At 50.9% G+C, this 24,908-nt stretch overlaps 1 protein-coding gene across 3 annotated transcripts in view; it reads right to left on the bottom strand.

Moving 5' to 3' along the window:
* The window catches only part of Sesn (Sestrin), a 201,487-nt gene that overhangs the window by 113,175 nt on the left and 63,404 nt on the right, over positions 1-24,908 (bottom strand). For all 3 annotated transcript variants that reach the window (XM_025305322.1, XM_011151842.3, XM_011151843.3), the window contains exon 6: positions 17,298-17,327. In XM_025305322.1, the coding sequence (XP_025161107.1) occupies positions 17,298-17,327 (30 nt within the window). The remainder of the gene's footprint in view (positions 1-17,297; positions 17,328-24,908) is intronic.

The following is a 24,908-nucleotide window of genomic DNA, read 5'->3' as shown; positions in this document are numbered from 1 at the left end:
TGTTTGCTCCAAAGATTGACCGACTCGTCGTCCCCGCGACGCGAGGCTTTCACTATGCGATCCTCGTAGCTCATTCGCCTTCCCCTTATCGGTCGTAGTCGTCAATAAATCGTCGAATCCCCCCGCGATAAGAGCGCAATGAACGAGCCGCCGGCATGCGAGTGTACTCTTTTTTTTTTCTTGCCCTCTATCTTTAGTCCCCCTCCCCCCCCGCCCCTCCTTCTCTCTTTCTCTCTCTGTGCGCTGATTCGTCCTCGGCGCGTCTATATCTCGTTTTATTCACGCCAACGGACGATAACACAAAGTTGCGGAGATTTGGAGCCTCGGATAAGGACGAGAGAGAGAGAGAGAGAGAGAGAGAGAGAGAGAGCGCCTCAGGCGCTCGCGCGGTTTCAAACTCGCCAATCATCGCCAAGTGCGCTCCGGCTTCCTCGCTGAGAGGCACACGAGGGATGCTCGTTGGCGATGACGACGACTCGCGACCGACGAATTCGCGCGCGCGCGCAACTTTTAACTTCCCTATCTGGAATGGAGTTCTCGCTACTCGCGTAAACACACCTCGCGTCGCGAGTGGCGCAGGCGGCCAAAAGACGAGCTGTTCTTTTACGTAACAGGCGGAGAGACTCTCCGCCTGCTCCATTCGACTCGATAAGGAAGCTTCGTCGCGGGCGCAAAGTTGCAAAAACATCGCTCGTATATTCCCCCCGCAGCTTCGCCGTGAGCCGTGAGTCGAGTTGAATAAAACATCAATCTCGCGACACCGGGATAGAATTAAGAGGGCGAACTGTTAATAGACATTGATAGACGAAAGCAGGTGGCGTCGCGTGGAGGCTTAACGACCGGTTATATCGCGCTTAGCTATACGCGCGCTATGTCCTGCACACGCACGCACATACGCGAGGGAGAGAAAAGGAGAGAGAGTGAGAGAGAGAGAGAATTGTGTGGCGCACCGCCTCTTATCATCCAGCGTGAAAACAAGCAAAACGACGATAACGGATTGTGCACGCGCGCCGCCGCGGGAAGGTCGGCGTTGGAGAAGAAGAGGCGGCACCTCTTAACGATGATTTGTGAAAAACAAAGGGAAAAGCGCCGGCGGGCTGATAACCGCCCAGAGCGAGAGGGGAAAAGAGAGGGAGGAAGGGAGATAGGAACGTTAATGAATATTAAAGAGTCAGCCTGAATACGAAATATCGCGTGATCGCGTCGAAGCGGGCGGTGGTTTACGGCCGATGAAGAGGTCGTCGCCGACGACGACGACGACGACGACGGTGTCCGATAGTCGCAGCGCCGAGCACGCATACGCACTTGCATCCCGACACGCTTCTCGCGATCCATACACACGCGAGAAACCGCGAATGTTACTCGCACAGCCACAGAGATCACGCGGTAGCGACACAAACATCCCGGCCTCTCTTCGGGAACATTTCGCCTCGTCACCGGTGTGTATCCACACGAAGAGCTCACCGAAACGAGCGGCTGCCAAGGCTGCGGGACATCCCGGATATTTCTGCGAGCAGAACTCGTGCATCGCTAATGATCACAACACGCCAGCAATATCTTGCAAATATTGCAAAAAACTTTTTCAGGAGAGATGAGCCCGTGCACTTCTTCCCTCCCCCCTCCTTCCTCCACCTTGGGGCATCTCTTAAATTTTCTTTCCAAGCTACTTTGTGACAAATGTTGGCGAGCGCACGAGTCACCTCGCTGGAAAGATTTCGCGGCTGACGCGGCGCGCACCGAAATCGCGCGGCGCCGCGAGTTTGCCGCTTTTCCGGCGGAGACGCCTTTCCAATCATATTGCACCGCACCGCTCGGGACACGCGCAATAGTCTCCAATCTAACCGACACCGAGATAGCGAACATTCTTGCTGCGAGTAACGCGCAACGGGCCGGGATGTTCAGCGCGGAGGTCAACGAACGGCCGGCCGCTCCGGAAACGATAGGGCAAAAGTGGTGTGTAGCAGTGTCTCGTTACGTTCCGGGACAACGACCCGCGGGAGTAACGGCGGATTATCGACTTTAATGAGCGATAAGTAATAAGCGCCAAGAGGATAACAGGTGGCGGCTGCGAAGGTATCGACGAGCGATCCGACAGACACGCATCCGCGGGGGAAGCCAAGGGGGCAATTGGTCCGCGGCGGAGGAGGCGCATTTTAATCCCGGAATAATGAGCGCCGTCGGTATAATCTTCGCGAGAGCGCGCGAGCGGCGAGAGCGGAGAGATATAATTTTGCCATAATTAAATCCACCGCAACGACCGCACATCGTCGCGTCGCGTCACGCGTGTTTTCGCGATTTCGTCTCTCAGCAGACGCGCTTCGTTTCTCGCGCTCTCTTTCTCTCTCTCTCTCTCTCTCTCTCTCCCTCCCTCTATTTGTGCCGCCCGCCGCAAAGATAGACGAGCTGCGCCGCTACGATTTTCACGTGCGAGAATAAAGCTCGCATGAACACATCACGACGCGCCGCGCGTCGCGTCACGTATGCGCGACGGATACACGCGCCGAAAGCGTCGTGAAGATTTATCAGCACCGCCGCTGAGGAATGCCTAATAGGCATCAATTGGAATTTTCAGAGCGACGTGAGAACGCCTCCTGCTCGCCAGCGTGTGGCTCTGCGAATATATTCGATTTCAGCTAATGCGTGTCAACGGATGCTCGCTGGAGTTGGGAATTCCGTCGCGTCGGTTTTAAGATTAGCCCGGCAGGCCGTGCGTTAGTGTCGAGATTAACATTAACGATGCAACGCGTCGGGTTCGCGTCGCGCAACGAACTATCTTCGGTGACTCGCGATTAAGTTAACGCGACGGTATTAGAGCGGCGTGGCGGCGCGATCTTAGCAGGTGGAAATAAATCAATTTTCTCGCGAGCGTTCGTCGCACCGGCCGAATTATCCGGAGATTTCGCAAGCACGTCTTAATCCGTTATCACGACTTTCTTTATATGTATATCGCTGTTTATCGACCTCGGTGTGAAGCGAGACGACTTGTCCTTGACTCGTCTCGCGAAACCGGCTATTAAAAAGTTCCGCGTCCGTTCCCTCCAGCGGCGTTTTTCTTTCTCTCACTCTCGCCTCGCCTCGGCTCGGCTCGGCTCGGCTCCGCTCCGCTCTCGCGCGCTGGATTGTGCGATCTCACGCGTACGCCTCGAGGCGCCAAGAAGCACTTTGTGCCGCTGGCGCTTTGGCGCCGCTCGTTTTCGCAGCTCGACGGCTCCGAAAGCAGAAGGGAAGCCGACGGTCTGTCTGTCTGTCGTCTCGCGCGCGCCAACGCTGATTCAGCAATGGAAATTCAGCGATGGCCGACTTGTTCGAGTGTTTTTCCGCGCCGAGCGTCCCCGTGCAAACGCGCAAAATTCTCCAACCGACCGCGGCAGTTGGCTTTATAAAAATGCCGGAGCTTTGGATATTTTTCTTTCTTATTAATGACTGAGAGCGAGAGATTTCTCTCGTAATTCATTCCCGAGAATATTAATTACTCGGAGACCGCGGTTTATCGAATCGTTTCGGACGGGCGTTGATGAGTAAAAATCCTAACGCCTGGGTGAGATTTCGTTACTCAGGCAGATACGTGAGATTAAATTAATCTGGAAAAAAAAAAAAAGAAAAGAAAAGAGTCTTTTCAAGAAAAAATGAAGTGATAAGCAGAGAGACGAAAAATGTGTTTCGAGTCTATACCAACGACTATACATTTTATCCAACGGGGAGAAACGTGCGCGCGAGGCGAAGACGGAGGACCGAAGTTTATCTTCCCCGTGTGGCCGCGAACCCGTCACGCGTTACATTATCGCCGGTGATGACTGTGATCGTGTTTATCTTGCTTTACAGAACCGCTTTATATGTGATTCATTGCAGACGCCGTGCTGTATTACGAATCGCACTTACGGCCGCGGATAGGGCAGCTCGTAAAGTTTACGACATTATAAATAAACGAGCAGTGCGCGAGAAGCGAGAGAAAGAGAAGCAGAGGAAGAGAGAGAGAGAGAGAGAGAGAGAGAGGGAGAGAACGATACCATAAATTAGTCCGAGGCGCAGCATCGGCGGAAGTCATCGGAGCATCATCAGTGATTTTCGGTGAAAATCTCGTTGGCTTGTCTGCGCCACAAAGATAAAAAGGGAAAAGTAGGATGAAATAAAAGGCGGCGAAAAACGCGTAAAGTACGATATTGTATCTGTTGTCAGTTTGCCACGCGGAAAAAGAATAGCGTCCAAGATATGAATAGAGCGCTAAAAATAGAGCGTCTTCATCCGCCCAGCGATAAAATTCTCATGGGAAGACCGGAATTTTCTCCCCGCGTCGCGGGCAGCGGACGCAGTCTGCGTCCTCGAGCGATCCAATTTAACCGCTTAAATTTTCTTTTAAATTTCCTTTATTTCAATATCAAAATTGCGCCCGTCGCTGATAGGCGAGAGGCGACAGATAAGCGCTTGATATTGGCGGTGCCGAGGCGCGCGCTCACGCGAGACCATCTGGATTAAGGTCAAAATTCCTGTGCGATAACGAGACGACGAGGTTGAAGGCCGACGACGGTACTCTTTTCACCGGAGCCGAACGGCGGAGTGGCTAATGCCGGGCGTTGCACAGCCGCCCTTGAGATAATTATCGGTCGCTAACCGAACCGGAGAGGGGCTCTCCGACGTCTCTCACGGCGCGCTTCAAATCTGACGCGTCGCGCTTTTGACATCAGCTGCGAGTGCGGGGCCGTCGAGATGCGTCCTTTTGGACCATCGCGCGCCATTTGTACGGCGAACAATCGTGCCGCGTGACGAAAAAATCAAACGTCTCGTGATTTCGGCGTCATTATCGATAACGGTGAACACCTGTCGTCCGCCAGGACGATTTTTCGAGACGATTGTTCCCGATACCATATTGTGGAAACGTGAGAAGTCGACAATTCAGGATGAAAAAGAGTCAAAGATCGAACTCACACGCGCGTATCGCTGCGAATCGTCGCGCTCGGGCAATTCAATTCATCGGGCGGTCTGATCGAGTCCGCGCGAGTCGATGCAATTTTAAGGAGAGACGGATATCTAAATATCGCTATGCGCTATGCATCGTTGGCTGATGCACGTTCCGTTGAAAGTTACTTTCGGAATTCATCGTTATTCCGCTGCTAACCCTTTGATCAGAATTCGCCTGCTGCCGAGGTCGCGATAAATCTGCGTGATAAATACGCGCGCGCGCGCGCAGACCTGCGAGGCGAACCGACGAAAATAAATCCACGGAGCGAAGAGGACGTCTTCCCTGAGAGAGGGTCCAGCAGGACTCTGTGATCGAGTCGCGATCAATCTCGTCGCCGGGCGGCCCACTTATATTTAGACGCCGCCGGCGGAAACGCGTGTGTGCTCCCCCCTCAGCAGGAGAAATTCGGCCATGGTCTCGCTTGCATTCGCGCGCGGATGGACGCCGAAAGGACGTCGCAGGCAATCGATCGGCTCCCCACGGACGTGTCACCGCATATGTGAGCAAACGAGAGAGAGAGAGAGAGAGAGAGAGAGGGAGAGGAAGCACTTGCCCTTTGATTTGCAAGTCTCCCGTAATGCGCGCCCCCCCCCCCTCCGGCACATAAATCCTTGCGGCGTACGCCACGAGCGCAAAGGGTTAATTGCTATATGTAAATCACACACCGGGTCGCGCCGCCGGTGTGTGCGTAACGCGCGCGAACGCATGCACAAACGCATCCCCTCCCCCCCCCTCCCGCGACCTCGCTCGGTGTACACATAACCCGACGCGTCGGTGTTACGTTATTTGCCCTATCAAACGGCTACGGCGAACACGCGCGGAACGGCAGGAGGGGTGGGTCCGAACGTATTTATTAATGGACTAACGACGTTCGCGCGCGGCTTACAGAGAAAATGTTAATTGGACACAATGCGAAACACCCCCTGTATTTATCGCCGTCGGCCTAATGACGCTCATCCCGGAGCCCGATCCGCGGCTTTATTTAATCCGCCGCTTTGGACCGCGCGCGAGTTCGTCGTCCTCCCCGCCGCCCGCCTCGCGCGCGTGCGCGCGTAATCGCGCCTCTCTTCATGTACGACCTACATAAAACAAAAAGAGGGGAAGAAGGAAAGAAGCACGAAAAAGGAAGGAGAGTCGAACGATCGCGGAGCGAAGTCGCGGATTCCGCGCAGCGGCTGTGTGCGCGCAGCAATTAGCGAGATCAAAGTGCTTATTATCATCCGTCTCTCCGCTGGAAATAGACCTTCAATTCGCACGCGCGCGCGCGAGCGCGCGAGTATCAATGACGAGAGGATTTCCGCGAGGTTTCGCTAATTGTCGCGGAGAACACACGTCGGCGCGACGGGATAGGGACAGAACGCGCGTCTCCCTTTTGTCTCCCAGTTTGTGCGAACGATTATCGTCGTCGTTGCGACGACGCGCGCTTCGATATCGCGAATGAGTATAACTGCATCGGCACGCCGGACGGGCTGTTTCTTGCTTTTTCCTTCTCCTTTTTATCGCGGCCGTAATGACGCGCGATGCGCGTCACGACGGATCGCCGTTTCATGTATGCAGAGTGACGCGCGCGTGACGATGCACGTCAGCGTGTGCACCGATGGTGTGTGCTTGTACCTTGCCGTGTGTCGCGGTTCTCTGCGCGTTCGAAAGGTCGACAACCGGCTCGGAAAGTCTTCTATTATAATTATCGCGTTAACTCGCGTGACTTACACGCTGGGACAAACTCGTACTTTCGAGGACGACGAAGCTCGAGAGAGAGAGAGAGAGAGAGAGAGAGAGAGAGAGAGAGAAGGGGGGAGAGAGAAATTTAAGGAAGACTCGCACGCAGGGGGCGGGAAGGGGAGGGGGAGGGGTTGGCGGCTGTAAGGTAACGGAACTGTAACGCATTGTCGAGTCCTTAAAGTAGCAATTAGTGAATCTGAGCGTAATCATGTCTATTATGCCTGTCGTCTGAAATAAACGTTCGCCTAAAGCCACTCACGTTTCAACGTGCATCGCGAGTAATTAACGGCGCGCCTCAGCGCGCTGAATTTCGTCGGCACGAGGTCTCGCGCGAGGAAAATTCGCCAGGAGACAGCGACAGCGACAGAGATAGGGAGGAAAAAGGAAAAAGAAGATAGAAAGAGGAAAAGAGAGAAAGAGAGAGAATGTGCGTGACGTGGAACGTTTGAAAAATCGTGAGACTCGCGGAGAGAAGAGTAGCGTATTATTATCGAGTCCTTGATACACTCGTTAGTGGATCCAGGCGTAATCATATCTGTTATGGTTGCCGCTCCAGATAAACGTTTCTCTAAGCTCGCTCGCGCTTCGATGCGTATCGCGAGAAATTCAAGATACAAGCTTCTCTCACTCGTGACGCTCGATTTCGTCGACGGCCGACGAGACGACAGAATGGACGCGAGAGCCGATGCGCGGTCTCCTGCGAACGGCACGTTTGCAGGATTCGCGTCTCGCTCCTCGAGTCGTCGGTCCGGCAAGTCGGATGCATCGCGCACACCGAGTGTGCTTCTCTCATTACGCAAATGATTTTCCACTTATTAATAGCCGCGATTTGGCAACCACTGTTGTTTACCGAGCCCGGCCATATACGTCGCGCGGGTGCGTGTGTGTGTGTGTGTGTGTGTGTGTGTGTACGTCGGTTATTACGGAATTGACGTGTGTACAGCGCCGTTCAGGGACGATATTCCATCCACGGTAACGCGACTCTAGGATCCCTGACATGTCATCGCGCGATATATCGCGTTACTGTAATATTAAACTTTGCGTAAAAACCGCTTGCCGTCGACCGCATACGGACTTGAGGACACCGACAACGACGCGACGTTCTAAATGCCAACGGGTTTACAGAGTTTACAGAGCGGACGTTAGAAATGACGTCAGAATCAAGGGGGTCGCGTCCGATCGTCGCATTTGTTCTCGAATACTCGTAACTGTATTCTAACCGTGACTATAACTCTGAACACAGTTCGTAAGTGACACGCAGGGAGCGTATTGCGACAAGCGAGATAGCGATATGGCGAGAACCGCTCGGTGGAAATACAAGCTGCGAGTTGGAACTTGTTAAAAAAAGAATCTCATCACTTTGAACTTCTCTTGCTTCGACCGCGCGCGCGCGCATCAAAGTTACCTCGCGTGGAAACAAAGCTAAAGAGCCCCATGTATAATAAATCGACATTCGGCAAGTGCAGGCTACAAAAGTTACAGGCCGGGCTGTTTCACGGACGGAGCTATAGGCGAGAAGCTGGGGCGTACGGGGGACTCGTGTGCGTTATTCCGCTCCGCGAGCACGACCGCAAATTGTAAATGACGGCGTTACAAACGGCCGACGAGCGCGCGCGCGTGCGTGCGTGCGTGCGTGCGAATTTACACATAATGTGCGAAAGCGAGCTGGGGAATTTCAAAGTAGACGTCGCCGCGCCGGCAGATGCGCGATGGCGGCGGCGGCGGCGGCGACGGCGGCGGTTCCCGTCGATCGAGTCCCGCGTTTCGATACGCGCGGAAGTCGGATGGCGGTCCCCGCGTTAGCGTAAAACGCGATTCCGTGCGCTACGTGAAACGTATAGCTCTGCCCGATGACACGCATATTATGTAAATCACTTGAAGCATCGATCGCGAGCGCGCCGGCGCGGCGCGCGGTGCGACTGTGTGCGTTTCTGCACGTACACGCGTGAGGCGGCCAGAGAGGAAAAACAGGGAGAGATACAGGAATCATGCGGCGAGATGATGTTTCTTCCGAGAACTGTCGTCCTCTTCGGCGTATAATGATAACCGGGTCTTCTCGGAAGCGAATCGCCCGTGTGTCGACGTGCGTGATTCGCAGCGTGATTTTACAATTTATATTGTTTAAGAAAAAAAAAAAAAAAAAAAAAAAAACCGCGTAAATCCCAATATCGTACGGACGCGAATATCCTCGCCGCCGCCGCACCCTCCCTTCTCACCTTTCTTGCCGGATAGCCATCAATTTGATTACGGCGCAGGCTCGTGGAAACAGCGACATCGATTCTACCGACATACGCCGCGACAGTGATTGGATTTAAACGACTATATAACGTAACGCGCTCGTCGTTACCGGCTCGCGAAAAACTGCCGAGCACCGGTATTACGGCATCGTCGTCGGGCCCGATAGCGAGTGTTACCGAAAACCGCCTTTCATTACCGTCATCATAAAGTCGTTAAAAAGTGATGAGCGTTAATTTTACCGTCGAACGTTATTTTCGGCGCGCTATTTACCCCGCTGTCGCAATTAACCCGATTGATTCCAAAGCCTCGAGCCACGGGACCGGTGCAAACCGCGAGTGTACTCTGCGAGTCATTAACCCAATTGATCGATCCTCCGTAGCGGTCCGTCCGTCCATCCGCTCATTCGTTCGTTCGTTCGTTCGTTCGTTCTTTCGTTCGCTCGTTCAACGGGTCGGCCGTACTTTCACCGAAAAGCGCGCACAAGAGCGCTTTTACTCTCGCGCGGCCTGAAATCCCCGGGCGAATTAAGCCCGACCTCGATGCTCTCGCACGGCTGCCGCGCGTCGCTTGAATATGCATGCGAATTCCATCCTGTTTACATCGACGAGTATCTGGCAAGCGCTCGGCGGCAACCGATCGCCGCGGGTGACACAGATATTTTCTTAACCTCTAGAAGGCAACCTACAGCCAAGCGCGCGCGCGCGCGCGCTCTGCATATAACCGGTCTTCTCTCCGTCTCACGCGGCAATTTCACCCCGAGCTCGCTCGCGCGCTCGCGCGCGCGCGCGTGCGTGCGGCCGGAAAACAAATCGTTGCGCAAGGACCAGCCCAGGAGTTATTCTCGCTTCGATCGGCGTTAGATCGCCGCGCCGGTGCGAGCGCGTAGGTAGATAGGTAAGTAGGTCAGAGAAGTCCGGCTTCTCTCTCTGGCCGAGCCGGCATGGTGCCACCTCGGAGAGCCGACTGCGAAGTCGGAAGTTCGCGCGCGCGCGCGCGGCCGATTCGCCGCCGCTTGTCTCTCACGCGACGATTCCGCCGCGGCGCGCGGCGCGGCGCGGCGCTCCGTAGCTCGAAAACAAATCGTTGCGCAACGGCGAAGTCGAGTTTATTCTCGCGCCGGACTGCGGACTGAGGTGGCTTAAGGCGCGAGAGCACCTTCGACGGAGGCGGAGGAAACGGGGGCTCGAAGTCGAGGCGGGATGTTCAAAACAAATCGTTGCGCAACGGCGCGCGGCGTGCGAAATTATGCCCGGCCGAGGCTGTTTGCTCGGACGAGGCGAGTTTGCCACGGAGAATCGGCTCGCGCGACTCGGGACGCGTCGGAAGTAGGGTTGCCAACTGTCCGGTTCTCAGAAGTCTTGTCCAGTGTCCGGTGTTAATAAGTCAAACCGGACGTCATACGCCCGGTTTTCAAGTGATATCCAATCAATGGAATGAGAATTCAGATTTTAGCAAGGTTTCTCCGTTTCAAGCGCCTACAAACGATCGAGCGAGCCACGAAAAGCCATCTACGTAGTACATGATCTGCCGACCCATCATTCCATATATATTAAAACAGTAATAGTTTCTTATTTCATTCAATCAAATCTTGTTTATAAAATTGCTTGGGAATTAATATCGTAGACAAGTTCTTGTCACATTTTGTATTTAACGTAACGTCATGGTTATTATTTCTGTCCGGTTTGGCTTTGTTACCGAAGAAGAAACGTCCGGTAATTTTAACTTTCGGATCTGGCAACCGTAGTCAGAAGCCGATGCTCGCTCCGGCGCCACGCGGTGTTACGGGAACGGCGTTGATTATCGGCGCTGCAAAGACTATTTAGACGGATAATGCAATTTCACGGTAAGCAACACTCTCGCGGTAACGACGCCCGCCCGGCGACTCGCCCGGATCCAGCAGACGCGCGCGCGCGCTGCTGCTGTCACGCCGCTATTGGGTTAAAAGTGTTGACTTGTTCCACGCGCCATTAGAAACAAGCATTCACGCGAGAACATTAGAAGTACATTAGGCGCGGCTGCAGTCTATGCAGAGCGCACGCAAAATCGCGCGCGCGCGCCGTAACTTCCATAAAGAGCCGGGTCGGCGCATAAAAATGAGTAACCGCGTCACGCGATGCCCGCTCGAGTATCGTGCCATTAAGGCGCGCGCGCGCACATTATTATTATTTATGTGCGAGAGCCGACGGATAACGACGGGATAATCGCGCGCGGGTGTCCTGCGCGGGCGAGCTGCTCGTTCGCGAGAGAGCCGCAAGAGAGAGAGGAGAGAGAGAGAGACTCGCGAGGATCCTACCTCCGAGATATCACAAAAAATGTACAACATAATGATATAGCATAGTATAAATACAAAATACAGCGTGTAAACGAGCGGAAGTGAGTCGAGAGCGAAAGATGCTCGCTTCTGGAGTCTCAACTTTAAGCCGCGGTGAGATCTCGCTCCGAAACTTCATCTACCATGCGCGCGACACAGTTTGAAGATTTCCTCTTTCCTTTCTTTTTTTTTTCGGATAACTCCACCGGGGGCAGGGGGGGTTTCCGTGTCTGCCGAATCGCAGAGTCGTTATCCGGGGCGGGAAACGCGGTTCCTCGCGCGGTAAATCCGTCTTTCGTGTCCGTCTATTCGTGCGTCGTCACTTTGCGCGATTCGACGATTCGACGGCACTCGGTGTGACGCGTAGCGAGGCACGCACACATCGACGCATTCGCGATCTCAACTGGTTCATGCGTTTCCCCCAACCCCGCGATTGGCAAGATGCATTAACCTCGATCTCGAGGAGCGCGTTGCACCGGGGCCGGGAGTGAGGGCGGTTGGGGGGGGAGTCAGAGACGCGCGAAAATCCTCGATCGGACAGTGAACGATCGACGACCTCATTGGCCGACGACACTTTGCACCTGCAAATGCGACAGTCACGCACGCAATGCCGCGGACACGCGGTGGAATGCTCGCCCCGGTACTGACTGAGCACTAATGACATTCGATTTAGCCGCGCGAGCGCGTATTAATTATACGCGCCTGTGCGTGCGTGCGTGCGTACCCTCCGCCCGCAGGATATCTAAATTATCATCGGACACGCCGTGCGTTGACGGCAAGTCGACGTAAGGCGAGAGAGAGAGAGAGACGGCGCGTTCTAATCGGAACTTCGTTCCCGTACGTTACCGCGAATAAAATGACAGCTTCCCGGGCCGTGGATTATTGTTCACGCACGTACACACGCGTGCGACGCCTGATTATACGCCTTGTAGAGGTGGAAGTGAGAGTGCGTTGGGGTCACAATATGCGATATCGCGTATTGTGCACTCTCGACAGTGTCGAGCAACGGTGTGTTGCAAGCAGATCCGTAAAGGTGACAAATTCTACGCCTGGGCGACGCACAGTGGGACATTCTTTGGTTGAAAATTCTCTAGAGACCTGAATTGCCAGCCGATCATCGGCCGACCAATGGATGAGGTTGATCCTGAATAAATTCCAAAGAGATCTGTCTAGTCGAAATTTTGAAAAAAATTATCGGTTCAGGGTACATGGGTTTAGGGTTTGTCTGAAAAGTTTATCGTTTAAAGTACAGTGTCTTGGGTTCGACCTCAATGGGTCTCGAGCCTATGGATATTAAATACGAGAACTCAGAACTTATAATCACCTTTTAGAAAACTCCGAATTTCAAAGCTCATCATTTCAGCCCACATTAAGAAAGAATTAAGCCATATGGACCCAATAAGTGAAAACATGAGGAGCACTGAACGAAACACCCAACCCTAACCTGATGATCCCATGAGCCCAGAGCTTATAAACCTCAGCTTATAAGCCATCATACGGAGATAGAAAGCAATCACCGTCGACATTAGCATGATCCAATGTGCACCACTCTTAGATAGAAATAAAGGTCGAATAATGAGTATGTTCACAAGTTTCTCGCGTTTAACGATGATTTTTCCTCTTTTGGGGCTGGTAATTCGAGACAAATATTTTTTTTTCTTTTTTTCGGAATTTATTCAGGATCAACCTCATCCATTGATGTCTCGATGTGATCGGTTGGGAATTCAGGTCTCTAGAGATGGTCGAACCAAAGGATGTCATCTGGCCTCACTGTGCGACGTATCGCGCTGCGTTGCGCAACAGTCGAAAGCGGCGATCACGCGAGCGTTGTAAAATAATCTATCCGAAGGGCCGTGAGAGTCCGCGTGCGTACAGACGAGGAGCGTCGCGCGCGATAGATAAAGCGTCCCTTTCATTCCACGGATCACTCCGCGGCCGGTTTCGGGTAAACGCGAGGGAACACGTCGCTGACAACAAGTCGCGCGCGCCGTTTCGCCCGGCCGTTTTCGGCTGCCGCGATTCGCCCCGTGCGAGGTACGAACTGCGAAATACGAGGCAATAAAAGCCGCGGCGGCGCGCTATCGCCGCGTTAACGCGCGCTGTGTGTGTTGCGCTATAAGCCGGCGTGCGGCGTAAAAGTCGGCACAACTGCGCCGGAATATGGCTACAATTTGAATGCTACGCGGCTTCATTTACATGTCAAAAGAGAACAGTCGATTATACCGTCCGTGCGCGCGCGGTAGCAATGTTCGCGGACGCGGGTCGTAACTATATACGGACGCGCGTAACGCGGAATCACGCACACGTGATTCTCATATTCAGCCCGATCGGATGTACGAGGATGGGCCGCCTATGCTTCCTCCTGGAGCCTCGTGCTCGTGATGCCTGCGAGAATGTGCGAAAATCGAGCCGTATACCCCCGTGTCCGCGACGGAATCCCGGGTCGCGCGATTTTCGACGGCGACGCGGCACAGGTTCGACGACCGCACGATCAAATTGAATAATGAGCGCGCCGCACCGCGCTGAAAATTGAAGAGAATTGTCCGCCGAGTGGGCTTACGCAATGACGCGCGGTGATGATCGCACGCAGTTGCCGCGGTTTTAATGGGATCGAGGAAACGAACGGGGGGAAGTCGAGTCTCTTCATCGCGACGCGATTGACTCCGGGACCTCCGCGCGCAACCAACTCGCTTTCGCGCGTATTCTCTTGGGGGGAATTTCGGGGGAGTTCGCATAATTACTTACTGTCAATCGAACGCGCTGACCTGTAACGCGTGTCTTGTTAAATTTGGCACAAGTCTGGCGGGTCTAACGGCCCCGTTATGGGTCCTTTTCGTTGATTTACGACATCGCTTGTTTCCGAATCGTGAATTCGCCAGAGTGTTCGGTTAAAGAAACACAGCAAACTAAGTTCGAAATGCCGTATATACCCGGGTCGAAAGTTTGCTCCTACATTAGTTTCGCGAATTCCGTTAAACTCGCAGAAACCGCAGTGGAGAAACCGCGAAATATAACACTATTGTCCAACTTTGCAGCCTCATAATGCGGCTGCTTTCTTCATGTTGAGCCGTAACGACGTTTCAGAATTATTCAATATTCGACTATTTCAACTGTATTCTACCTTTATGTGATCTGTAATTTTAATTAAAAAAAAAAAGAAAAGACACTAATTGCATAACTTAACTGCGCACAAAATATGTGAGATAAACAAACATTAAATATTTAATGTAAATAAACGGATCGATAAATTTTCTTTCTTCATCATTCTTCCTTTCTCTTCTCTGATTGAAAATTTTTGAAAGATTTAGAGCCCTCTTGAGAGCCGAAAGAAAGTTGTGAAGTTACAAGTAGCGTCCAGGAATGTTCTATACCAAAATTTAAATTCTTGAATTTGGTACTTAATAACAAAGCTGCGAAAGCGAAAAATGACAAACGAACGAAAGCGAAAAGGAGGGATAACAGATTCAAAATGAAATGTCTCGTGGTTCCAAGAACAGACAGTAAAAAAAAATACCACACGTGAAGTATACACTAAATTTCAAGGCCGATATTTACAGTTTTACATTACTTGCAATTTTCGATCAAGCGCGCGATTAATTATGTATTCGCAAACCGATATTATGTTATCGCTGTTCGGTCAATATTTCTTGTTGTATGAGAGATAGGAACAATTACAGGTTAGCGAATAATCAGATATTACAATTCGTCGACTGTACTAACTGAAGTATAAATGTCGCCCAAAATTTCAAAGCGGGAACTCTCTTATTCTCCGCAAATGCGTCGAATTAAATTCGAAAACTTTCCAAATAATAAATTACTTGAGACACCTGGGAATATCTGGGAACGTGTCGTCGTCCCGCGTCCTTCATCCTGGCTTCTTGATCCAACATCCTGTCTCCTGATTGTTTCGTTGTGGTACACCGGATACTCCCCCGTGGCACCGACACTCGCGTATATTCAATTGGAGAAACACGTGTTAATTAACACGATGCCGACGAGAGCACGATTAAATATTTCACGAACCGCCGAAATAGTTTAAACATCCGACGGGAATAATAACCGCTGAAGCAGCGACACACGCACTACGTAATAACTGGATCGCTCGCCGGCTCGAAACATAATCATTCAAAATCGCTCGAAAACATACGCGACACGCGAAGATACGTCTCGCCGTCTTGAAGGTCTGACGTATCTTGAGGGTGTTGATTGTTGTCATTTTACTTTTGGCTGTTCAGGAACGAGCGATGACGGTTGGCGGTTGATGGAAGATGACGAGGCCCTTTTTTTTGCGCATTATTTTACCTTCCTCGCGCATGCGTTATCTACCTTTTTACATTTTACGAGCAGATACGTCGATCGAGTTATTGTGCTTCGAGCTGACAAACGACGGACATATTGCGACATGAAGTATGTGTATCGGTTGAGCGATTAAAATATTTCGTCATCTTTTAAAGTCGTGCTATCGTGTTAACATGTGTTTCTCCGATCAAATTCACGCGAATGTCAATGACACGAGCGAATATCTGGCAAATAGCAGGATTAAGTAGCGGGGAGCGGGGTAGATGCATCGAAAAGCCGTGTTTCCAAGATATGTGAGATTATTTGTTACACACGTGACACTCTCGATTTCAACGGACATTTGACAAATTTGTTAAGAACAACGAGATGCGAGCAATTGTTACTGTATCAAATATCAAATAGAAATTTAAATTCTATATTAGTGCGACACATTAATTATTAGATGTATCGTTATTACTCTAGGCCCATTGCAAGTTCTTTTCGACTCTTTTGAACTCTCCAAGTCCAATAAAAATGTTCAACGTTAATAAAAAAAAAAAATAACAGAGATTATGAAGAGAGAAAATTTGTTTCATTTTACTTTGTCCAGTGATTTTTAGATTACTTAATATTTGATTATCGTACTCTTACTTCATCTGCAATTAAATAACGCATTGAATTTGCTTCGTTTAATAAGATTTAAAGCAAAGATTTTTTTAAACACACAGCGAAAAACACAGCAATAAGTAACTTTAATTGCATCAAGATAAAAAATAGTTTGTACAATCTGTTGCATCCGAAGATTCTTCGTTAGTTTTTCAAATCCGATAGGATTTTCAGAATTAATGAAAAATCCAAAGTGTCGACTTGGATACCCGACTTGTAAAGAAAAAATAGTTTCTCACAATCTTGCTTTCGTATCATTTCACGCGCTGTTTGCCACAGAGTATATACTGGCTATAAAGAAAAAGCTATATAAAAACAGAAACTCAACTCTAAATCACTATTCACACTCAATAACTCGTCATGTAATGAACGCTTAGTAAATCAGAAACCGGGTATTCGCAATTAGAGCAGCTGCTGTGCTACGTGCCGTTTCGCACAGACGCGCTGTAAATTTTCTCGGAACAGGTGCCTTTATCGCTGATACGAAATGACGAACATTCCTCGAATATTCGCGATTGCGAACGTGACTCTTGCGCCGCGAATTTTTCCGCGACTCTTGTTTTACACAAAAACCGATAAAAATAGTTTCAGGAGACCGCGAGGAAAACAAGTTCGAGGAGAAGCGAGCGATATATATGAAGAAGATTGCAAAAATGGGCCGAGCCATCGCGAACGTCGTCTATAATTCATTTCGAGCACTATTTTAGCGACATTGGACATAAGTAGAGTACCGCAAACGGTCGTAGTTGTTGAGGAGAACTTTTTATGTTCTCATTGTGCACACTGCGTTGACTCATCGCTTCGCGATAATAGCCACGGAGCGGATAATTCACGTGCGAAATTAGTATTGCGAGAGATCGGTCTTTATGCACTCACGGAACGTTCCTCCAGTCTATACTTGACTATAAACTGTTATCGTCCGTATGTGTGACGATCTTTTTTTGCCGACTACAAGCATCGACAGCGATTATCGTACGTAAGAATTATTTGCATCAACCATTACATAGGAATGATCTTAGTTTTTTTGCGGAATATAATCGACTGCATTTTCTTTTGTCGTGTGCATATGTAATCGCGCACGAACATTATTAAAGTGCAATTTTGCATTTCTTCTCGTAGACTCACCTTTTCATCCAGATTGTTCAGATCCGGCAGCTGAAACAAGAAAAATAGACAAGCATGAGTTCACGATATGAAAGAACGAGATTATAAAAATATCGGATATCGTCGGAATAAAATAAAATAAAAAGAAAAAAAAAAAAACAGCAAACCGGTGATTTTGAATCTGTGTTTTATATTAAATGTTACTGGTTTACTTTGTGTTATATAAATTGTTACTTTCGAACGCATCGGGGTCAAACTCGCAAGCTGATTGTCAAGCGCATTAAAATCAATTGAGGTTAAAACTCGTGTGTTACAGAAAGTCGTGTTGTCCTTGTTCTTGCCTGTCTTCCACGATATTGACCAATCCATCGGTCTCGATGCGAGTCATTTGCTTACTTCGACAGTTAATATTACGATGTGCAGAATATAGAATTAATCAATGATTGACGTAACGGTGCTCTAAGACGTGTTTTGTCGGTCGAGGATCACGTGGCTTCGGGACTAACACATACTCGCACGCACTCGTACGAAACTGTCGAACAATGAAGATCCTTGACGTCCTTGACGCGGCGGTAAACAGATTGAGAAACGCGATTCCAATTTTCCCGATCGAATATACTTGAAAAGTGTATTACGCGTTACATATTATGCTAGCACGTAGTCTCACAAGGGTGACGCGATATCGCTTTTCCGTGTTTCGCTGCTTTTAAAGAGAAATATGAAGTCCCGAGCCTCTCGCGACACTCGTTGACATTTATCATTACGACTAATCGGAGGGACTTGTTTTTTTTTTCTTTTTTCATTCAAATCTGGCAGAGTTTGCGGCCACACGCTGGTGGGTGCGAGCCCCGGGAGATGTAGTTTCGGTGGGTGCCGCTGCGCCGTACCGGAGGATCCGGTTCGGGCCAGGCAGGATCGGCTCGAAGATAAGTTTAAAAACTTCTCGTACTCTTGCACTTAACTCCGCGATCGGAAAGTGGAGCACAAGTTTCCAGGTAAAAATTATCGCGCTATAACGTTCGCAAAAGGTTAACGCGCTCGGTTCCGCGCGTATTTCTCTCGTTACACTAATAAGTCTCGTACCTAATTAGCGATATACTATATTTTCTCTTGCAGCGAACTGCAGCGGAACGTGGCCGATCCTGAGTTCTCGGTAATCGATGAGACCAAGGTAAAGATTTTAAATGGCGAGTTTAACGGTCGTTATTTCGAAGAAATCAATGCAGTCTACGCAACTTGTACATTTTTACGCCCACATTGAGAGCAAAAAGGACGGTTAATTTCGTTTCAAATTATAGTCCTTTTTACGCCAAATTACAACTGTATCTTTTTGTCGTTCCAACGAAAAAGTAATAATAGCGACAGACAACACACAAGAGATTATTATTGACAAGATTTCTATTAATTTCCGAAATTTTTCGCGGGTGTGAATACGGGTTCATAAAGGTCGTCTCAACTGTGAAGTCACTGGTAAATTCAATGCGATAAATTCGATACGTTATTGTTCCTCTTAAAAAAGCTCGAATTCTCGCCAGGCAAGAATCTCGTGTTTTGACAAAGTCTAAGCATCCGCGAAAAAAACGGGATATCTTCTGCTTCACTCTCGTCGAAAGCCCCGTGATTTCCAGTTCGCAATTGCTCTCACGCCAAGCCCGGCTCTTCAATATATTTTCGGATCGCTAAAAATTCGCCGTTGAAACAATCGCGATCGCGAGTGCAATGAAAAGCGGATGGTCGGTCGAGATGGGTCTCATCGACTCGAACTTGAATAAAAGCTGAACATCGTTGAACATCAAGACAAGTCGATGTGCGGACCGTTAAAATGCCTGCCAAACGTTACATTACGCAGCGCGTGGACGCGTCGATTAGCAACAAGAAACGCCATCGCGCGGAGGTGACGATGCGGCGAGTTTACTTACAAAACATTTAAGCATCAATGGTGCGCCTTTGTAACGCCTAGTTGAATTGAAATTGCACCGACAACTCGAGATAGACGCTCATTTCCATAACTAGATTCAACGTCGTCGATCGATGCAACTTACTGTGAATCGAGCAGCCTCGGCTCGCTCGCTGCTTTAAAAACGTGTAATGTCGGGCGGGCTACAGCACGAGTGATAAAATTGAGGGGACTCGCGAAAATAGAGAGAGAGAGAGAGAGAGAGACACGCGTGTCTCGCGAGGAATATAAATAATTTTTAAAGCGGAGAACACAGGCGAACGCGCCACCTATTCAAGTTATTTCGAAATGATATCCCCGGCTTTACCGACGACAGCCAGTTATCGATCCGTGTGTATAAGAGAACTGCCGTACCGCCGCCGCCGCCGCCGCCGCCGCCGTCGTCGCCGTCGCCGCCTCCAACGTCGACGACAGCGACGGCGAGCAGCGACAATCAACAGATGCCGCCCGGCGTCGTAAAATTTTGAGATCCCTCCGCGCAAATTGAAGGAAATTGAAGCCAATTTGTATCAATCAGCCGTCGCGGCCGTACACATTCTCTCTCTCTCCCGGGCTGTGTGCACGTAGCGTGCTGGGACTAATTTAACACCCGATGTGTCGGGTCGCTTGATTAACCGTCACGGTCGTTGTACGTGCTTCGAAAGAAAGGGCATTCCGCGCGAAGCGTAGACTTTACACGAGACACTCCGCGCGGAAATCTGATTTCCGTCGATCGCCGGATACGCACACGCGATGTAGATGCAAATATTTAACCGGAGACGAAAAATCAATAGCGCCGCGCACACCGTCGCGGACGAAAGTTTGTCTTTTTTTCTCACCCCTTTCTCGCGGGGGGAACCCCGTCGCGGCGGGGACGCAATGAAACTTTGATACACATGAAAATTGCCGTAGTCCAGCGTGAAAATTCGATTGACGCTGGAATACCTAACGTGACGAAGTATCGCGCTTAAAGGTAAATAAAAATCTATATAATGTAAACGATCTCCTCTCTCCGAGGGGCAGGGAGAAAATTTCCAACGGTTTCTATATCGGAAGAGACGGGCGAGGCGGGAAGGGAAAGGAAAGAGAGAGAGAGAGAGAGAGAGAGAGAGAGAGAGAGAGAAAGAGACAGAGAGAGAGAGAGAGAGACCGAGTCTATTATTTATTCTCGTCATACGGTATACAGTAGCTACGGCACAGAATTTAGCGGAGCGCGATCGATCGATCCGGCGGATCGGATTATCAGAAGGGCTCGTCGCGCGCGCGCGGGCCTGGTTATCGATTAAAGTTCCCCCGGCTCCTTTTACGTGCGCTTCTCTCGCGGACAATTTCGAAATCGCTGACCGAGGATGGTCAGCGGAATCCGCTCCGGTAAATGCGTAATCGTGCATAAATCAGCGGAGAAGGAGCGCCGCCGCGCGCGATGCATATTTATGCGCCCACGGCTCCGAGAAATTAAATTCACACATTTCATCGGCCTTGAAACATGCGCATATTTTGCGGCGGAATGCTGAGAATGCAAGCCGGGGCGGAGGGGAGGGGGGGGATGCGCCAGGCTGGAAGAGATTCGTTCTTCCTCTTCTCGTGATCCGCCATTGTCACGCATACTAATTGAATTGCCCTCATTAAGACGTCCGGAATCCGGACGTCGTCGCGCGCAGCGTACTTGTTTCGAGCGATTTGCCCGCCGATTGTGCGCCGAAACTTTCACGCAAGTCTCGTGTATCTTCTCGCCCGGCGTCATGCGACGCTCGTATTACCACCGGATACATCGCGCGCGCGTGAAGAAAAAAGAAAAAAAAAAGAGGAAGATGAAAAAAACAAGACTTCCTTACGCAGGCCTAGCTCATATTTATTCATACGATCTCGACCGTGAATTACGATCCCGATTAGCCGGACGATGCAACGTGACTGTTTCGCGAATGTCTCGTCGAGCGTCGTCGGGTCGTAAAGAAGAAGGAAGAGAACGAGAGAGAAGCCGCGCGTAACTTTCTTCGCGGAGAGGAGGGTTTCGCTCAGCGATCTCGTAGAGGTTTATTCGCGCCGCAATTTTCCAACGTCACGTGGTGAACAGAAGAACTGAGTGATCCAGCGCGTTATTGCGCTGTGAGATATTCGCGCACTTCCGATCGACTAGGTTCTTGCATTATCGCCGTGCTCCGACCCGTTCGACAACTCGTATCCCATACGTCTTCACGTGCGCCGTCGTGCGCGCAAGATTGAGGATTGGGAAATGGTTTAATGAGCCGTAAGTAGGTAATTGCATGCGCGCGCGCGCGCGCGCGTCTAGCATGGCGTCCGCAAACGGTAAATAGGCTGACGGCAACGAAGATCTATTAATACATGGACGGCTTTATATTCCGGTAAATAACGGAGACGTGCGTCTTAAAATAACGGCTAAATCGAGCGGTCTGCGGCGGGAGAAAATTGTGAATGGACGCGGGTCAATTTTCTCTCACCGTGTAGCGTCGCTTATCGGTCGAAGTGCGCTCATACGTGGCATGCGTGTGCATTAAAAGCGCGCGGGTAATAAGCGGGAAACGGAAATAATTTTCGGCGAAATTACCTTCCCCGAACGTGCACCCGCATGCAGCGGATTAACGGGCGAGAAGAAATCCGAGAGAGATTAAAAGGATAACACGATATCGAGGGAGGGAGGGAAAGAAAGAGAGAGGTGCAATATCTAAAACGTTAAGTGTCAATGACGAGCGTCAAAGACGACAAGGAAGCGATGACGTCGGGTATTATCCTGGGATATTTTCTCTCCGATATTTTCAGGAAGATCAAATTCGCGGGAATCATATTCGCGGATCGCGCCGCGCGTGACGGAAGGCCGAGCCGGAAACAACGAACGTACCCCCCCCTCTCTCTCTCTCTCTCTCTCTCGCTTCTGGTTTTATTAGAAACGAGAACGCGAACAAATATGATATCAGTCGATTACGCATTCTCTCTGGGCGTATAGTTTCCGCGCGCATAATCGCGAATATATGCACGATTTCCTGGCGGGGCCGATATGTATATGCGCGCGCGCGCGCGCGCAGTCTGTACAGCATTGTCAGAACTTGATGACGGTACTTCGCCGCGTGTATTTGCGATTTATGCAACGAATAAACTTTGATTTACCGCGTATGCGCCGAGCGCAATTTCTGCCGCCGGACAAAGGGAAAAAGGCAACGAAGTTATACGTCCGCCCGCGTATCGCGCCATCATGCCGGCGAACGGGCTATTGATTAGACCTGCCTTTTCACGGATACTTGTTAAAATCGACGAGCGTCGCGCGACTATTTCATCCGGTGGCTCTTGTCCAAGCGGCCCTACCGCGCGATCTCCCGCCCCTCCCCCCGCCCCCCTTCGCCGACCCCTATTGCCCGCCATCCCGAGAGGAGTTTCATTCGCCGCGGAAATTTGAAAAATCCAACGCTCTTAATCTCCCCCCGCCGCGCCGCCCGCGTCCTCTCTGGATCGCGTCAATCCCTCCCGCTGCCTCCAACGCCGAGTTACCCGCGTCTTCATATTTCCAGCTGCACTGTGTAAACAGCGATGAATAATCTTGAGAAATACGATACATCCGCAGAATACTCCATTAGTTAATGTTGCACACACAACAGTGGCAATCTTCCTGGCGCTACTGCTCTCGCAAGTAAATGCACTTCCAAACAAGTCGGATAATAAATCAAATTACGCGTCTGCTAGCAGCAACTTCTCGCATATTTCTTGCGCGCGAAATATAGCGCGCAAGCGGGACGGGGGATAACTCTTAACAATCGCCGCTGAAAATATTTATCGCGTTACTTCACAAATACACGTGTCCATTATAAATCTCGCCAATAATTCAAGTATCCCGCCCGCGTAGCCACCTCGCCCCCTCCCTCGCCGCGCCGCGCCGCGCGACCGCTGGTATCTCTCTTTCTTCCGCTTGCCGACGTTTCCGTGAGAGGGGCGCATTGTCGATTAAATATACAAAATCCCGACGTGCGGTTGCAGCCTTCCGTGAAATTGCACGTTGCGCAGCGCTCGGCAAATCCAGCGCGCGCTCGCTGGAAGCCACCTCCGGCTAGCAAAACGCCAGTCTCTCGTCCGACGGACGGAATCTTCTCCTCCTTCGTTTGATCGCGGCGGGGAAAAATTCGCCGATATCCTCGTCTGCGTGGGCGACCGGCTGCAAGAGGGAGAGACGAGAGGGAGGAGAAGCGAGTTATAGCCGCCAAACGCGCGTAAACCGGCAAGAACGACTTCCTCCTCGGGATACTCTCGTTTCCGCACACCTACGCGGAACGGGCGAAAAAAAAAGAGGCCGCCGTGCCACGTCGAAATTTATTTCAACTTACCCCCCGCGACTTACAGCTCATCCATCTTTCCAGGCCGTAAAGCAGAAGCCGAGATGCGAGCTACGTTTGGAGGGCCGCGCGCTGATGAAACGTCGACACTGCGCGGCGAACACGCAACAGCACGCGTAACGAATTTACGGCCACCGAGACGGAAGACGTTCGTACATAACGGTACAAGGATGGCCCTCGAGCCGATAGCCGACGGTAGCGTGCAAAAGGCTAAAAGTAAAACGCACGCAAGGTACGGGCGAGCCCGCGAGAGCAGAGGCACCGAGGAAGAAGAAGAGGAGGAGGAGTTGAAAACTCCGCGCAGAAACACGTGAGTGAAGAAGAGAGCTGCTGCGGGAAAATCGTGGAAAAAAGAAGCCTCTGAAACGCGATTGGAATACCGTGGTCTCGCTCGAGCGATCGCAAGACGCGAGGCGAAGTATATCGCGCATCGCTCACGCTGATACGCTCCATTTGAAAAAGGGCGATGCAACGCGCGCGCGCGCGCGCGCATGCGGAGAATCGTGTAAACGTAACAGTAACGGTGTGTCTGTGCGTGATACTTTATATCGCAAAATAAAATCCGAGCACAAGTGGCTTCTGGGACTTCGTTTTTCAGCCCCACTGGCTGAAAACACTGAAATATGAAATATCGTGTCCGAGCGGACAACATCTTGCGCAAAAACGAGCCGGACGTTGCGCGCGCGCGTGTCGTAATGCGCGGCGAATTCCGGCCGCGGATACCTCGGTCGCTTGAAATTCGCGCGATACACCTCGGCGATGATCGTGCCGACGCGTGCGTGTCTGGAAGACATCGTTGCCTCGCGCCGTTGTGTCATGAACATGCCTGACACTCGCGCGAGGTACGCGATGATGCGCGCATCGTCGCGCTCTCCGTACAATAACGGTTCGCCGGCTCGGCGACGAGTACCATCCGCGATCGTCGATGCATATATGGTAGGCCGATCAGATGTTCGACGGGCGAGCGGCTTACAGATACGATTGTCGCTCAGACGGTTCTTTAACGACGGCTCGTCACACGTCTCGTTCGACGGACGAGACGTGCCGGGTCCAAAGAAACCGCTCGCCCGTGACGCATCGAGCTCTCGCGACCACTTGTACAAGAGTATCTGTCTCGATTGTGAACGTCGTTGCCTGTCATCGGCAGATTCTTCGATGTACTTTGAGACGATTTTCTCCTCCCTCGAGAAAAACCTGACAAAGTGTACGCTTGGCTGTGTGTGCGCGTGCGGGACCCGTATAATAAATTGAACGCTAGACTGCCCGCCGTGTAGCCCGCCTATCCTTCAATCGATCGCGGGCTCGCGGGAGAAAGAGAATATATCATACGGAGTGAATAATTTTTCGATCAATTTCGCC

The sequence above is a fragment of the Harpegnathos saltator genome, unplaced genomic scaffold, assembly GCF_003227715.2.
Source record: "Harpegnathos saltator strain DR-91 unplaced genomic scaffold, Hsal_v8.6 scaffold694, whole genome shotgun sequence".
Lineage (NCBI taxonomy): Eukaryota > Metazoa > Arthropoda > Insecta > Hymenoptera > Formicidae > Harpegnathos > Harpegnathos saltator.
This window is presented reverse-complemented; position numbering and strand designations above follow the sequence as displayed.